Source organism: Geotrypetes seraphini, chromosome 7 (genome assembly GCF_902459505.1).
Source record: "Geotrypetes seraphini chromosome 7, aGeoSer1.1, whole genome shotgun sequence".
Classification (NCBI taxonomy): domain Eukaryota; kingdom Metazoa; phylum Chordata; class Amphibia; order Gymnophiona; family Dermophiidae; genus Geotrypetes; species Geotrypetes seraphini.
Window position 1 is genome coordinate 186,357,026 of NC_047090.1, and position 17,938 is coordinate 186,374,963.

The window sequence follows — 17,938 nt, forward strand, 5'->3', positions numbered from 1 at the left end:
ACAAATGGCAAATGCGCTTTAACGTGGAAAAATGCAAGGTCATGCATATAGGGAAAAAGAACCCGTTGTTCAAATACAAATTGGGGGGGGCATTATTGGGAGACAGCAGTCTTGAGAGAGACTTGGGAGTGCTGGTAGATGCATCACTGAAGCCATCTGCACAGTGCGCAGCAGCCTCGAAAAAAGCTAACAGGATGCTGGGCATCATAAAGAGGGGCATAACAACCAGGACGCGGGAAGTCATCATGCCATTGTATAGAGCTATGGTGCGTCCACATCTGGAATACTGCGTTCAATATTGGTCGCCGTACCTCAAGAAGGACATGGCAGTGCTTGAGAGAGTCCAAAGGAGAGCAACGAAACTGGTAAGAGGGCTGGAACACTGCCCATACGCCGAGAGGTTGGATAGGCTGGGGCTCTTCTCTCTGGAAAAAAGGAGGCTCAGGGGAGATATGATAGAGACCTTCAAGATCATGAGGGGCATAGAGAGGGTGGATAGGGACAGATTCTTCAGGCTGAAGGGGTCAACAGGCACGAGGGGGCATTCGGAAAAACTGAAGGGAGATAGGTTCAGAACAAATGCAAGGAAGTTTTTCTTCACCCAAAGGGTCGTGGACACTTGGAATGCGCTACCGGAGGAAGTGATCAGGCAGAGTACGGTACAGGGATTCAAACAGGGATTGGACGGATTCCTGAGGGATAGGGGGATCGTGGGATACTGAGAGAGGTGCTGGGATGTAACACAGGTATAGAAAGCAAACCAAGTAATAAGTATAGAAATCCAACCAGTTCGTGCATGTGCAAGACCGGAGGGTTAGGACTTCGATGGGAAGATAAAACTCAATGGGAAACCAAGGTGGCAAGGGGGCCCCTTCTGGTGTCTCAGACAGGCCGTGACCTGTTCGGGCCGCCGCGGGAGCGGACTGCTGGGCAAGATGGACCTGTGGTCTGACCCAGCGGAGGCACTGCTTATGTTCTTATGTTCTTATGTCTCCTCTTCTCCAGGGAAAAGAGACCCAGCTTCTCCAATCTCTCAGTGTATGAAAGGTTTTCCATCCCTTTTATCAGACGTGTCGCTCTCCTCTGAACTCTCTTGAGTAATGCCGTATCCCTCTTAAGGTACGACGACCAGTATTGGACGCAGTATTCAATATGCGGACGCACCATCGCCTGATACAGCGGCATCGTCCTGGTTGTAATATCCTTCTTGATTATATCTAGCATTCTATTCGCTCTCTTAGCGGCCGCTGCGCATTGTGCCATCGGCTTCATTGTCATGTCCACCATTACCCCCAAGTCCCTTTCTTGGGTACTCTCATTCAATAACATCCCTCCCATCGTGTAATTGTACCTCGGGTTTCTGCTTCCTACAAGCAATACTTTACACTTCTCAACGTTGAACTTCATCTGCCATCTCGTCGCCCATTCCCCTAGTTTGTCCAAGTCCCTTTGCAATTCTTCGCAGTCCTCCTTTGTCTGAGCTCCACTAAATAGTTTGGTGTCGTTCGCAAATTTTATTATCTCACACTTCGTCCCTATTTCTAGATCATTTATGAATATATTAAATAGCAGCGTCCCGAGCACCAAGCCCTGCGGAACACCACTTGTGACCTTCCTCCAGTCCGAGTAGTGGCCCTTCACCCCTACCCTCTGTTTCCTACCCTCTAACCAGTTTCTGATCCATCTATGCACGTCTGCGTCCACCCCATGGTTCTTCAGTTTCCGGAGTACAGCAGCATTAGTAGGTTGATAACGGGAGGAAGGTAAAGAGTTCCCTTGTTCTGTTGCGCCCTATCCTCTTATCATTCCCTTTTTGTATTTACGCCCGATAAGGGTTGTAAAAATAAGAAATACCATGATCGTACACTCTCCTTTCAAGCAGCCTCTCATGATTAGATCTTCCGTCACTTTCTTCTTATGTCACATTCCTACTTACATTTCAGAAGTCAACTAAAAACTTATTTATTTTTTTCAAAATTTATAATCAACTAGTTCTCCCTAGTGCTGCCCGATTCACGATTCAAATTGATTCACCAATTCACTTCGGGTGAATCGATTCAAATCGATTTACAACAACAACAAAAAATCGGCCTCCCGATTTGGTGACTGACCCTCCCTCCTCGCCCCCCTAAAGCAGGAGCGGTAGTGCTGCCTCTTGCTGGCTGGCCGCTGCCGCTCCTGCTTTAGAGGGTGATGGGGGAGGGTCAGTTGGGAAGTGCTGGTGTCCGGCTTCCCCCCAGCCTCCCCCGCATCCAGGGCTGGATTAAAGGATAGGCCCAGTAGGCACGTGCCCGGGTTAGGAGGCTGCAGGCGGCAGTGGTGGTTCTGTGTACATCTTCCCTGCCTCGGCCAACAATGCTGCTGTTGGTGCTTGCCTGCATCATGGCCCATCTGCTTGCGGCCCGCCCGCCAGCTCCATTTAATTCCGCTCGCTGACGCTGCTCCAAAAGAGCCAGGCGCATGCAGCGATTGCATGCCGCCAGCCCATAAGTCTTCTCACCATCAGAATTGACGTTGGAGTAAGGCTTATGGACTGGTGGATGCAATTGCTGCACACGCCTGGCTCTTTTGGAGTTGCGGCAGCAGCAGGGGGGGTGTTAAATGGAGTTAGCGAGTCGCAGCGTCAGCAGGCAGGGGGTGAGTGGCGGGAGGCGGAATTGGTGGCAGGTCAGCTTGGGGGAAGGCAGGCAAGCTTCTTGGGGAGTTAGGGAGGATTCTGTGTGGATCCTGCAGCTCTTGCCATGAGACTGGATCCACAGCAGCACCAAATGAAGTACAGTATATTTAAACATTTCTTCTGCTGCCATCAAACTACTGCACGATTAAAAAATAAACCACCAAAGAGATCAAGTGTAGGCAGCCTTAATCAGCCTGAGAGGAGAGCTGAGGGGAAGGAGGCAAGGAGTGAAGAGCCAATAGGAATAGGCTATGAAGGAGTGAAAAAGTACTGAACGAAGGATGGGAATGAGAAAGGAGACAGGAAGAGAAATATAGGATTGGAAAGAGGATAAAGAGTATTTGGAGAGAGGGATGGAGTGAGCAGAGAAAAATGTCTGGTGGGAGAAAGGGAAAGAAAGAGAACAGTGAAGAGTGAAGAGGAGAAGTAGAGAAGCAAGAAGGGGAAAAGAAGTAAATAAGAAAATGGGTAAATGCGGGCAGGTGAGGCAGGGGGCCCAGTGGACTTGTGTGCCTAGGGGCTCTCGATGAATTAATCCTGCCCTGCGTGCATCCATTTACCTCATTTCAGCAGCCTGCAGAGAGGATGGCTTGTGCTAGCGATCTCTGCAAGCTGCTATAGGCCTTTGGAGCTGTTTCCTTTGCTGCGATCCTGCCTCTGATGTCAGAGGAGGGGCGGGACCGCGGCAGAAGGAAGACAGCTCTGAAGGCCTATAGCAGCTTGCAGAGATCGCTAGCACAAGCCATCCTCTCTGCAGGCTGCTAAAATGAGGTAAATGGATGTGCAGGAGGTCAGGGGAACACGCAGGCCTTCCGGGGGGGGGGGGGGGAATAGTTCAGGGGGAACAAGCAGGTCGTCAGGGGTGGGTTTCAGGCCTTCAGGGGGGTCAGACCTTCAAGGGAGGGGGGCCCTGTTGTAGAAGTACACGGAGGGAGGGAGGGTGGGAAGGGGGTTCAAAGAGACGTGCATATGACTTTGGGAGGGGGGGAAGAAACAATGGGTTTAAAAACAGAGGAGAGGGAGAGAGATGATGGGCCATGGTTTTTAGAGAGGGAAGGAACAGAAAGGGAGAGAAGTTGGACACAAGGGATGGTGTGGAGGGGGGGATAGAGATACTGGATAGGAGAGTAGTTGGGAAAAGAAAGGGAGAGATGGTGGACCCTGGGGTGGTGGGGAAGGTGGGAGAGATGCTGGATGAAAGGGTAGTTAAGAAAAGATGGATCTGTGGAGGGAGACGAAAAAAGGATAGATACCAGACCTCCTGGGGAGGGGAGGGAAGGGAAACGGGGAGGACAGAGATGGCAGATGGATGGTTAGCATGCAGAAAGAAGGAAGAAGGAGACCCTGGCAAGCAAGTTATCAGAAGACAACCAGAGCCTTGGACCAACAAGATTTGAAAAATAATCAGACAACAAAAGGTAGAAAACTAATTTCATTTTCTGTTTTGTGATTACAATATGTCAGATTTGAAATGTGTATCCTGCCAGAGCTGGAGTTAGACCGCAAACGTGAACTAGGATTTAACAGAGAGAGGAAAAGTCTTTTTTGTTTGTTTATTTTGTTTACACCACAGGACCAGTGTGGGCAGGAAAATCGAATCGAATAGAAAAATCGATTCAATGGGCCGAATCAAATCGAAATTTTTTTGCCCTGAATCAGGCAGCACTAGTTCTCCCCCGATTCCTTCTACTTTTGTTTATTAATTAATCTTTTGTAAACCTCATTGAACTCCCTGGTTATGTGGTTTAGAAGCCTGATTTAATGTTATGTTATTGTAGCAGTGGTCGTCAGCCAAGAGGCACATACCATAGCTCTGTTTAGTGACTGGTATAATTGTTCCGTGCACCAGCTGGTAGATACCGCTGTAGCAGAATAAGCAAGCCCCTTCCCAGGGGCATTAGAGTTCAGCAGCTGAGTCTGGAGTGGCTCTGAGCTGCTTCTGGGCCATTAGGACAGTCCCACTAGAACTGCATTGAGGTAAGAGTTGTTATCATCTGGTGACGGCAGTAGATTCTTGCTCATTTCTTTTGTACACACTCAGCCTTTGGAGTGAGCTACAGAAAGGAAAAAGCAGTGCCAGAGAAAAAAGACTTTTGTACATGAAAAATATCAGATGCTTCAAGGAATGAGTCCCAAGTTAACTGCACAGATGGAATTATTGTTTCAATATTGCTTACACCTGGAAAGAACAAGTTCACAAGTAATCCACAGGGAGCAGACGCTCTGTCCCAGGTTCGATGAAAAATCTGCCCACATGCTTCCATTATTTGCAAAAAAAAAAAAACCCAACCCATAGAAGCCTGCACGAGCAAAAGTCCAAAAAATGTCCTTGATTAGAAACAGTGCAAATGATGCTGGTGTTTGTGGGCAGAGGCAGCATTACAGCATAGTTGGCATTTAGCCCGGCAGCTAAAATTTCCAAAGATTTCCGTGGAGATGATTATGAACTGGATGGGAGAAAACCCCATGGAAATCCAGGAGAAGGAGTGAGGCTGAGCACAACCACGGAGAGTTCTAGGCACAAAATTGTGGAAGGAATGCTTAATCCTCAGGCCATTTTCCTTTTGTGCTATTCCTGTTTTATCCGTTATCCTTACAGCTTGTAGAGGAATGAAATTCTATGTTAGGTAGCTCCAGTTAAAGTATCTCCTGGATCTGGGGCAGTGGCCAATCAGAAATATCCGATATTGGAAGCAAATGTTCAATTTTGATGAATTTGTCAAAGCTCTACAAGGAAGCATAATTTTTATTATCTTTAGTTACATCAGTCTTCTCTAAGGTTCTTGCCTTTGTTAAGTGAGGTAAGTCCTAGTCTATTTATCATGAGAAATTCCATGTAGGGGGAGGAAGTGATCAATCACTTAGGTAGATAGTTTCTTTGGTGTGAAGTAGAGAATGACACGGTGACAAAATTCATCACCGTTCCCGTCCCCGCGGGAAACCATCTTCATGTCATTCTTTAAGGAAAGAGGGAAGAATCAGAGTATGAATGGCCACAACCACTGACCCGCAAGCTTTGCTTTGAAGAATGCTGGTGTAGAAGGACTGAGGTTGAAACAGACACTACAGAATGACAGTCTCTGGTATCCAGAGCAGATATTGTGATGTCATAATGCCTCATTCCACCAGTGCCTAAGAGCCAATCACATCAGTGATGTCACAATGGCTTCATTATCCTTGGCTCACATAAGAATCAGAGTATGAACCACTGATCCGCAAGTTTTGCTCTGAAGAATGCTGGTGTAGAAGGATTGAGATTGAAATAGACACTAGAAAATGACATGGGATTATTTCCCACGGTTATCCGCGGGGACGGGAACGTTGATGAATTTTGTCACTGTGTCATTCTCTAGTGTGAAGCTCGAAATCAGTGCTATACTCCCCTTCATTCACAATGTTGAGAGTGCAAAACGACTGTTGACCTTCCTAAGAGTGCTATGCTCATCGGGAGAAAGCTGAAGAGCTATAAATTCATGGGCGGAAAGGTAGTAGTGGGAGCTCCATACTCCACCAGTCCCAGCACTGCATTCAAGATGGGGACAGCGGCGAGATCTGTGACCACAGTCCTTTTACTTTTATATATGGACTAGGAAATCAACTTCATTCGCACCCACATAAACCTACTATGAACCTATAAAGCAAAACTAACCGTTAAGATGTCAATCTGTTCTAACTGTTACGCAAACTGGATTCTGGTCACTCCCTTCCATTACCTCACTCTGTGTCAGTAACTGCAACCTGGATATACATAAGAAGAACATAAGAATTTGCTGCTGCTGGGTCAGACCATGATCCATCGTGCCCAGAAGTCCGCTCCAGCGGTGGCCCCCAGGTCAAAGACCAGTACCCTGAGGCCAGCCCTACCTGCATACGTTTAGTTCAACAGGAACCTGTCCAACTTTGTCTTAAATCCCTGGAGGGTGTTTTCCCCTATAACAGCCTCCGGAAGAGCGTTCCAGTTTTCCACCACTCTCTGGGTGATGAACTCCTCCAATGTGTCACATGCAGGGTTATTCATATTTTGCTTACCCTTGGAGAAAACAAAATTACTTACCTGTAGCTGGTGTTCTTTGAGGACTGCAGGATACATATCCTTACAAATGTTCAATCTTGTACCAGCTAGAGACTTGACTGGTGAGGTTCCATCCAAAAGCGGCAGGTGGGGATGTGCACGGAAGTGGAATAGCATGCTCTAAAAAGGTTTGATTAAAGCTGCAGAGCTCCATCAGATGATATCACCCACATGTGAAGATATGTATCCTGCTATCCTTGGAGAATACCTACAGTAGGTAATTAACTTCATTTTATGTTTAAAGTTATCAGCTTAGATGAAATTTGATAAGCGGGTTATGAATGAAATCATCTAGGTTAATATGAGTTTTGAACAGTTGAAATGAGGTCTTATGGGATAAAAATTTGGGAAGCAGTGCTATATGGGACAGTTGCCCCAGGGAAAGATGTGTGTAGAGATTTTCAAATCAAACTGTCTACTTGACGCATGTCCCCCCCAAATCATTAAATGACCTGAACAGCAACTTCGCTCAGAACAGACTGTACAATCCAATGGGAATTCTGATTCCACTTCCTCAAAACGAGTCAGCGGTGTTAGGATTCTTCATCATTCCCCATAAATGGAAAGTACTCGATTTATATTTTTAAATTTTCTTTTCTCTTTATTTATAACTTATTAATAATTTATAGCTTATTTATAATTAGATAAAGATTTAAAAGTGTATCACTTATCTTCAATCCTTATCGGTTCCCCTTCCTGACGCGTTTCAGAACTCTTTTTCAAGGTCGGGGGAACAAGAGATAAGGGTAATCCTCAACCATATTCTTACTGCCGCTGGCTTCCCGCATCGGGAGGGGAACCGATAAGGATTGAAGATAAGTGATACACTTTTAAATCTTTATCTAATTATAAATAAGCTATATTTAAGCTATAAATTATTAATAAGTTATAAGTTTCAAGTTTCAATTTTTAAGTTTATTAGTTTTTAATATCCTGATCATAAAACAAATATCTGACCGGTTTACAATAAAGTTTAAAATAGGTTAGAAAGAACTAGTTATTTGGTGTATTAGAAAACATATAAAACATGTACTGACAAACCTAACAGTGAGGATGAGTAGGGAGGAAGGGAGAAGTTACATAATATTAGAAGAAATGAGATAGAGGGAAGGGGTAGGACATGAGGGATGAGGGTGCATGGTATAAGAGATATGCGCTGAAGTAAAGGTTAGTTTTGGGAAAAAGATAGATAAATATACAAAGTAGAGATTAAGATTTATCAAAGGCATCTTGAAATAGGAAAGTTTTAAGATTAGTCTTAAATTTTGGTAAGAAAAGAAAATAAGAAAATTTAAAAATATAAATCGAGTACTTTCCATTTATGGGGAATGATGAAGAATCCTAACGCCGCTGACTCGTTTTGAGGAAGTGGAATCAGAATTCCCATTGGATTGTACAGCCTGTTCTGAGCGAAGTTGCTGTTCAGGTCATTTATTGATAATTTGAAGTGAGTCAAATAAGTTTGGTAGATCCCCCGAAATCATGACCCACTGGACTTCAAAAAGGAACTATTTACATGGCTAACAACCGCCCTTACAAACGGAACAGTAAACAAGGACGTGGGACACATACTGATCACTCCTATCCCCAAAGATCAGAAAACCTCTACAGCGCTGACATCAGAAATGAAATTATAGACAACCTCTCAAACACAATGACAGAAATCGAAAAATGGACCACCAACTTCAAACTGAAACTAAACACAAAGAAAACAAAAGTCTTTTTGGCAAGCCCCAATGACAATTCTTAAAAAAAATAAAAAAAAACAGGATAAAAGCAAAAGGGAAAGATTGGGAAATATTTAAATTTTAAAAAGGCGTGGGATAAATCAGTCGTAGGCATCTTTAAAAAGAAAGCATTTTAAGCTACTTTTAAATTTATCCAGGCTTTGTTCTGCTCTTAAGTGTAAAGCAGACATGTCAAACTCTGGCCCGCGGTATAATAAAATTTGGCCCGCCTGACAATTAAAAATTTGTACCGAAGCTGACCTGCCAGCACACATTTTTTAAAAGCAATCAGGTACACAACATCGCAAAGTGTGGCAGCCGTGAGATGAGGCGCAATGCATCCTGCAGGTAAAACTGTAGGTTTACGCACAGGATGTGTTGCACCTCTCATCTCACAGCCGCCACTTTGCGACGCTATGCTCCCGCCGCGTTGCCGCTTGTGGTCGCCTGCACCCTGGTCCTCTCGGCTGCCGTCACCGTTTGGTTCTGCCTGGTCGGTAAGTAATACAATTGATATTTCTTAACCACTTGCACTATTTTTTTAACGTCGTTATAAAGATGCAAACCTGCCTAAAACCCTCCTGGAAGATGCTAAATGTAAAGTTAGAGATGTGATGAACAGGCAGAAAGTAACGTGGCATTACTGGAGAAGAAGAGCAGGAAACGCTTGAGTGACTGGCTCTGACTTTCATCACGGCAAAACTTCTTTATTTCACTAAATATGCTGATGTCAAGTTTCAGCTCTCCCTCAGGCCTGGATTCAGGAACAGCAAATATAGACAACTACCAGGAAACTGAATTCAGACACGATCAAATGGCTGTGCTCAACAGAGGTTTGCTTCCTCACTCATGACTTCTTTCACTGCCCATTCAATGGACTGTTCCAGGGCAGAATTCTTGGGGTCACAGGTAATAGAAGAATTGCCCACCTGCCCTGAGTCAGGTACAAGAAACCTTACTATTGATCTCCCTGTTCTGGCAATTACAGATAGTCTGGAACTGCTGGCAGAAAAGGGGATCACTTGAAAGACCCCAGTGCAAAGAGCTCTGCCATAGGAGAGTCTGGGAGTTCAGAGGGCACTGCTGGCATTTGGAGAAAGTCTCCTGAGCCTCTCTCAGAGGCCAATATCCATCAATGTTGGCAGAAAAGGGGATCACTTGAAAGACCCCAGTGCAAAGAGCTCTGCCATAGGAGAGTCTGGGAGTTCAGAGGGCACTGCTGGCATTTGGAGAAAGTCTCCTGAGCCTCTCTCAGAGGCCAATATCCATCAATGTTGGCAGAAAAGGGGATCACTTGAAAGACCCCAGTGCAAAGAGCTCTGCCATAGGAGAGTCTGGGAGTTCAGAGGGCACTGCTGGCATTTGGAGAAAGTCTCCTGAGCCTCTCTCAGAGGCCAATATCCATCAATGTTGGCAGAAAAGGGGATCACTTGAAAGACCCCAGTGCAAAGAGCTCTGCCATAGGAGAGTCTGGGAGTTCAGAGGGCACTGCTGGCGTTTGGAGAAAGTCTCCTGAGCCTCTCTCAGAGGCCAATATCTTCTCAGAGGAAAGTTGTCAATATCCATCTATGTGTATATTCTGTGTTTAAAAATCCATATAATGAACTTGATAGCTTGGAGTTAACTAGGCTTCTGGAAATGTCTGAAGAATATTTGGAATTAACTTGTACTCTAATAAGTAAAAAGGGTGATTTTATAAAAAGGCACCCAGAGGATCAGTAATTTCCACTTTATTAACCCTTTCAGGACCAAGGGACATATTTGTCCCATAACCTTAAAATCCTATAAATTTTGATTGGGATAGTCTACAGTTCTAAATTTGATATGTACGGATTCCATATGATACTGCCTTTATGTCAACAAACTGGTTCCGACATTCATTCATTAGCGTTGTTGCCAGATTGACGAGAAGATTCACTTGCCACACTGTCCATAAGCCAGAAGTGTGATTTTGTTTAAAAAAAATAATGATATTTCACAAAAAAAATCAATTTTTTGGCATCTGCAAGCCCTTTTTACCATAAAAATGTCGTCAAAACCACAAAAATTGGCCTACGATCCTTATGGTCCTGAAAGGGTTAAGGTGCACATTTAATTAAAGGACCCCGAAGTATCTTAATCAAAAATTCGGCCTGCGACTTAGCCTATGTTTTAGATTTCGGCCCCTTATGTGATTGAGTTTGACAGCCCTGGTGTAAAGGAAGTGAGTTCCGAATTGAAGGTGCTGTTACCGAAAAGATGTACGCGCGGCGAGTGTAAGGACTTACAGAATGTGTGTTCTACGTTGTAGCGGTTTGAGGAGGATAGAGTTGTGAACGGATCCGACTCCTTATAAACTGACCCCTTCGAAAGCTACGTTCTTTAACCTCTCGTTTCTATATAGTTAGGAAACCGTCTCCTTGTATGCGCCAGTTCTTTTGTCCTCTGTAGTCCCTGCCTTTAGCTTCGTGTCCTCTTCCCACACTGTGAATGTCCTTTTGTAACCCATTTTGAGCTGCTGGGGGCACGGGATAGAAATCTAAATAATGGCAAAGACTGCTCTAACACTTGAGTTGAGTATGGAATGCAATGACACCATTCTTTTCGTCATAATTCCTGGCATTCTCTTATTTTGGCTGCTGCTACTCACAGAGCAGATTTCAATATGTTTTTCATGAAGTCATCTAGAACCTTTTCCTGTGGGGTCTTTCTAATGTGGAAGCTAGCATCATAGTCCTATAATGTGGGCTATTCTTTCCTTTATATGCATCATTTTGCACTTATCTATGTTGAGTTTCATCTGCCATTTGCCCAGTATTCCAGTCTCCCAAGGCCCTCCTCAAATTTCTCACATGCATGAATCATTTTGTGACCTTTGCAAATTTGATCATGTTACTCACCATTCCCATTTCCAGATCATTTCTAAATATGTTAAAAAGTTTCAGAAAAGGGTTCACCTGGGGCAAAAAAAGCTTTTATCCCTCAGAAATCTCTTTGCAAATTACCCTGTGCATTAGGTAATTTTTATTAACTTAATAGTTTGTTCTCCCCCCCAAAAAAGCCCAAGTTTCAATGTAAATATGAAATTAAACAAAACAAATCCCCAAATTAAATCTTCTTTTGACCTAGATTCAGAATTACACTGTGATTGTTATTACTGATATGGATATTGTTTCCAGTCTGATTACTTGCCATTTGATTTAACTATTTAATTTGTAAGCTAACATGAACACATTGTAATGGACTTGTTAAATAAATGTGTGTATTTTTTCCTTGATGAATATTGTGTTGGAGAAAGCAATCAGAGTGGCAGTATTGGCAAATGAAATGTTCCATATATTGTGAGGGACATTTTCGGTAGGACGTCAAAGTCCAACGTTGGACATCTCTGCAAGGACGTTCAAAAGTCGGGTTGGGAAAACGACCATTTTCGAAACCACAAGACCTCTTTTTGTTTTGTTTTTTTCCAAAAATGGCTTGTCCACACATTCTAGCCCTTAAGATGTGTATCTTTTTAGCCATTTTCAAAAATCAAAACATCCAAATTGAAGATGTCCAAGCCTATTTGGACATGAGAGCAGCTAGAATTTTGATGGACTGTCCACACAAACGTGCCAACAGAGTAGTGGAGCACGGCTGTGAATGTCACATGAAGGGTGCCAGGTCCATATTTCAGCATAAGCCCTCCAAAACGCCCCCAAAACCTACTATTCCCACCTGTTTCCCACCCCAGTAGACCTTATGGCTGTAGGTTTGGGTAGGGTGTGATATGGACATGGATCCCATTCTCTATGGGTCATTACACTGCTCACAAGGCTACTCCAGATACCTACTTGTTGCTCTACTGAGATTTCCCATAATATCTGCAGCTGTCATGGAGGCTAGTATGTACTATTTCTTTCACATTGTGGGGGGCTGGGAAGGGGGTCATGCCTTCATTCAGCTAGTGGTCATCTGATTCCTTTGGGTACCTTTTTTGGTCTTTATTCACTTTTAAACAGGTCTAACTCTGAATGTCTAAATGACGCCCTGGACATCTTCAAAAAAGGTTTCATTATCCCTGCAAGACATCTATGTCCTAAGGCCATTGTAATCCCGCTCAAAATACACCCCCTTAAGATTCGGGTGTACTGGAGGTGGGGCCCCGGATTCTGGTCCTGCTGGTGATGATGCCCCTGCTGAGGAGAAGAAAGAGGAAGATTTTGAGAAGTCTGATGATGACATGGGCTTTGGTCTTTTTGACTAAGTGATGTTTGTAGCAAACTTTATAATTAACTGAATGAAACATTTAAAAAAAAAAAAAAAGATTTGTATGTACTGGAAGGAAAATGACCTGCAAGATGTCTAAAAGGTCAGTTTTGAAAATCGGCACTTGGACATTTTAGCGATTAAACCGTGCCTTTTTGGATGCCTTTCTGTTTTGAAAATGAGGCCCTGTATGTACAAAACGGGAACAGCCCAGGCAGAAGCAATATAATTTCTCCCTTTCCACCCTCCCCAAACACATGCATAATCTCAAGTAAAACTAAACTAAACCTTAGGCTTATATACCGCACGGCACGGTTTACAAAAATTAAAAAAGAGAAAAAAATACAATGTGGATTTGGAATAGTTTGGAGAGGAGTGAAATTTACAACTTTGAAAATAGCCAAGTTTTCGAAATAGTTGGAAAGAGCCAAGATCGCGCACTTGAGCAGGAAAATTATTCCACAGTTCAGTAATTTTGAAAAGTAGAGACTTCCCTATTTTGCCAATATAGATAACGCCTTTTGACGTAGGAAAGGACAATTTAAATTTTTCAGTAGATCTGGTAATGCAGAATTCCAAGACAGGGGAATTAGCATGCCAGGCAAGATCTTAAATATTAAGCAGGCACATTTAAAATAAACCCAATGAAGTTTTTGCAGAAGCAGAGAGACGTGATCAAATTTACTTTAATCTTAATGCAGAACAGCTATAGCACAGGGAATAGCAGTGCCCCCTCCATATATCCAATACAAGCGCACTCCCACAGACCAAATAAGTAGAAAACAAGAGACGTTAGTACAGAGTTTTTGAACACGCTGCCCCTCCAAAACATGCCTTCTTCTGGCTTTGATGGGAACACTTCGGCAAAGACATTGGGTTTTTTTTTAATGTCTGTTTATTCTGTCCTATTTTCTGTGGTTTCCTGTGGTGATGTGTTCTGAGACCTCCAAACGGATTACATATCATTTTAAGTTCTCTGATTGCATTGTATTTATATTTTCAGGCAATTTCACTCATCCCTAAGTTGCAGAATGACCCTCATCGTTGGCTGGCAGAAGCAAAGGTGAGCACTGATCCAAGGGAGAAAGTGGTAAATGATGGAGTAATTTTAGGTTAATATGTAGCCATTAGTAAGTGTATATTTATCTGGACTGAATATGTGTAAGTGGAAGAAAAGTTACCTACTCTGTTCTAAGAAATGACATGCACTTGTTCTTCATTCCCTTGATAAATGAACCGCAGTGTCGGCAGTACTTAGCATCTTGCATTCTTGGCGAGTTCAGCCAGAAAGATGCTGTCACTTTAATCACCAATGATGTGTGCCTTCATCACTAAATCTCGCCTAGACTTTTTCTTGAGGCTTTATATTTTCTTGCTGTTGGAGATGGGGTAACATACAGTTTTGAAGATCTAGATCCAGTGGAGAAATTTGTTGTTTCATAACTCAAAAATGATATGTTCCCCGGTGAAAGCAGCTTTCAACAGAATGAAGGACTGAATCCTGGAGTTAATAAAGCTTTCTTTATCATAAGAACATAAGAATAGCCTTACTGGGTCAGACCAATGGTCCATCGAGCCCAGTAGCCTGTTCACACGGTGGCCAATCCAAGTCACTAGTACCTGGCCAAATCCCAAGGTGTAGCAATATTCCATGCTACTGATCCAGGGCAAGCAGTGGCTTCCCCCATGTCTTTCTCAATAACAGACTATGGACTTTTCCTCCAGGAACTTATCCAAACCTTTCTTAAAACCAGCTACGCTATCTGCCCTTACCACATCCTCTGGCAACGCGTTCCAGTGCTTAACTATCCTCCGAGTGAAAAAAAAATTTCCTCCTATTGGTTTTAAAAGTATTTCCCTGTAACTTCATCGAGTGTCCCCTAGTCTTTTTAATTTTTAACGGAGTGAAAAATTGATCCACTTGTACCCATTCTACTCCACTCAGGATTTTGTAGACTTCAATCCTATCTCCCCTCAGCTGTCTCTTCCAAGCTGAAGAGCCCTAACTGTTTTAGTCTTTCCTCATACGAGAGGAATTCCATCTCCTTTACCATCTTGGACGCTCTTCTTGGAACCTTTTCTAGCGCCACCATATCTTTCTTGAGATAAGGTGATCAGAATTGAATGCAATACTCCAGATCAGTGTTTTTCAACCTTTTTACACCTGTGGACCGGCAGAAATAAAAGAATTATTTTGTGGACCGGCAAACTACTAGGACTAAAATTTAAAAACCCCATTTTCGCCCCATCTCCGTGAGCTCAGTCCCGCAAATCATCTGATCCTACCCACACAAGCCTCAGTTATGATTTTATATTGAATGTATTTTATTAAAGTATAAAAAGAAACAATATTCTGTACAATTGTCATTTTATAAATACAAATAATACAAAGCAAGGATCAACCCTTGCTTTGTATTATTTGTCTCCCCTCCCCTTCACATATATCCCCTCTACTATCAAGAAAACTGAACAAGCCAAATTATTACAGAATGCTACACAGAAATATCATGCTAACAGAATACTGCAGTCACACATGACAGGAATAGTGTTAGGGGAATGCAACTAGGGCAACTGCCCCCTGGTCAGCGAGCACCATAAGCTAGCTGGAAGTTAAAGAAGCACTGCCTGGGCTTTGCAGTCCCCAGTTATGTCTAACACCAGCTCTAGCAGGATATATATTTCAAATCTAATATATTCTAATCACAAAATAGAAATAAAATTATTTTTTTCTACCTTTTGTCATTTCTTCCCTTCCTCCCCTTCCAGCAGCATATCTCCTTCTCCCTCTCCAGTAGCAGCTGTCCCTTTTTTCCCTTGCCCAGCAGCTTCCCAGATTCCTTTCCCTCCGCCCCTCCCAGCAGCATCTCTCCTTCTCCCTCTCCAGTAGCATCTGTCTATTTTTTTCCCCTTGCCTAGCAGCTTCCCAGATTCCTTTCCCTCCTCCCCTCCCAGCAGCATCTCTCCTTTTCCCTCTCCAGTAGCAGCTGTCCCTTTTTTTTCCCCTTGCCCAGCAGCTTCCCAGATTCCTTTCCCTCCTCCCCTCCCAGCAGCATCTCTCCTTCTCCCTCTCCAGTAGCAGCTATTTTTTTCCCTTGCCCAGCAGCTTCCCAGATTCCTTTCCCTCCTCCCCTCCCAGCAGCCTCTCTCCTTCTCCCTCTCCAGTAGCAGCTGTCCCTTTTTTCCCTTGCCCAGCAGCTTCTCAGACTCCAATAGTGGCTTTCTCCCCTCCCAGCAGCTCTTCTTACTTCCCAGCGCAGCGATTCAGGAAGGCAGCCTCGGGTCCTTTGTTGGGTCGCCTGAGGAAAGAGGAAGTTGCATCATCAGAAGCAGCCACGACTCAGCAAAAGCCCCAAGGCTGCCTTCATGAATCACTGCGCTGGGAAGTAAAGGAGAGCTGCAAAGGGGAGAAAGCCACTATCAGAGACTCCCCATGATCTCTCCTGCCCAGCGAGGACCAGCTAAAAATATCTCATCGATCTTGCCGGCCTTGTGCGGACCGGCAGGAAATTGAACTTAATCAATCTCGTCGGCCCTGCGCGGACCGGCAGAAATTTCCTGCGGACCGACACCGGTCCACGGACCGGCAGTTGAAGAACAATGCTCCAGATGAGGTCGCATCATAGAACAATACAGGGGCATTATAACATTCTTAGTCTTGTTAACCATCCCTTTTTTAAGAATTCCTAGTATCCTGTTTGTTTTTATGGCCACCGCCACACATTGGGCGAAAGGGTTCATTGTATTGTCTACAATGACACCCAGATCCCTTTCTTGGGTGCTAACCCCCAAGGTGGACCCTAGCATTTGGGTCACTTTGCATTTGTCCACATTAAATTTCATCTGCCATTTGGACTCCCAGTCTTCTAATTTCCTAAGGTCCGCCTGCAATCTTTCACAATCCACATGCATTTTAACAACTTTGAACAGTTTAGTGTCATCTGCAAATTTAATCACCTCACTCGTCATTCCAATTTCCAGATTATTTATAAATAATTTAAGTAGCACGGGTCCCAGTACAGATCCCTGCGACACTCCACTATTTACCCTCCTCCATTGAGAAAAAGTTTATTTATTTCATTTTCTCTACTGCTATCCCAGGGGAGCTCAGAACGGTTTACATGAAATTATTCAGGTACTCAAGCATTTTTCCCTGTCTGTCCTGGGGGGCTCACAATCTATCTAATGTACCTGGGGCAATGTACCAGGCCATTTAACCCTACTCTCTGTTTTCTATCTTCTGTGATGAGTCTTTGTGGATGTTTGCATGTTATTCGATTGCTTTGGAATATAAATAATAAATTATAAACCAATTCCTACTCCATAACTGAACTTTGCCTCCTATCCCATGACTCTTTAATTTTCTCAGGTCAACCGCACTTCCATTCCTATTTGTGTTTGTTTTCTGTAGTCCTATTCCTGGCCCTTTCTCTGTGAACACAGAACAGAAGTATTTGTTAAGCAGTTCTGCTTTACCTTTTTCAGTTTCTATGGCATCTATCGCTAGAAAATGTATTGGTGCTTTATTTTACTGTATTGGCTATCTTTTCTTCCACTTGCCTCTTTGCTTTCCTGACCACTTTACCAGCTTGCTGCCTTTTCAGCAGTGAAACATCTTGTTCCACATCGCAGCCCATCAATCAGGCAAACATTGTTGCGTTTATCCCTTTTACCACCATTCCTTGGACCCCCTGATGAAGACATGTCGATCGAAACAAGGACCGTGTTGGGTCTCGTTACTTATTTAAGGTGGTTCAGTTTTGTTTTGGTTTCATTACTTTACCAGCTTCTCTTAACTTTTCCAAATATTGTGGACCTCCATCATCTTTCTGTGCTCTCTTACAGTTTACTAGTCTTTAAGCCCGTTACATTAACGGGTGCTAGAATAGATGTGTGTGTCTGTCTTTCTTTCTTTCTTTCTTTCTGTCTCTCTATCTCCTTGGCCGCTTTCTGTCTTTCTTTCTTTCTGTCTCTCTTTCCTCGGCTGTCCAGCAGCACCCCTTCCCTGCTCCCCCTGTCCAGCAGCAGCCCTTCTCCCTTTGTTTTACTTCCCCCCTGTCCAGCAGCACTCCTTACCGATCCCCCTGTCCCTCTTCCCTGCTCCCCCTGTCCAGAAGCACCTCTTCCCCACTCCCCCTGTCCAGCAGCACTCTTTACCTGCTCCCCCTGTCCCTCTTCTCTACTCCCCATGTCCAGCAGCACTCCTTACCGATCCCCCTGTCCCTCTTCTCTGCTCTC

The 17,938-nt window shown here is 43.9% G+C and overlaps 1 protein-coding gene across 3 annotated transcripts in view; it reads left to right on the top strand.

Moving 5' to 3' along the window:
• The window catches only part of CEP128 (centrosomal protein 128), a 532,978-nt gene that overhangs the window by 220,396 nt on the left and 294,644 nt on the right, over nucleotides 1-17,938 (top strand). For all 3 annotated transcript variants that reach the window (XM_033953417.1, XM_033953420.1, XM_033953419.1), the window contains one exon: nucleotides 13,707-13,766. In XM_033953417.1, the coding sequence (XP_033809308.1) occupies nucleotides 13,707-13,766 (60 nt within the window). The remainder of the gene's footprint in view (nucleotides 1-13,706; nucleotides 13,767-17,938) is intronic.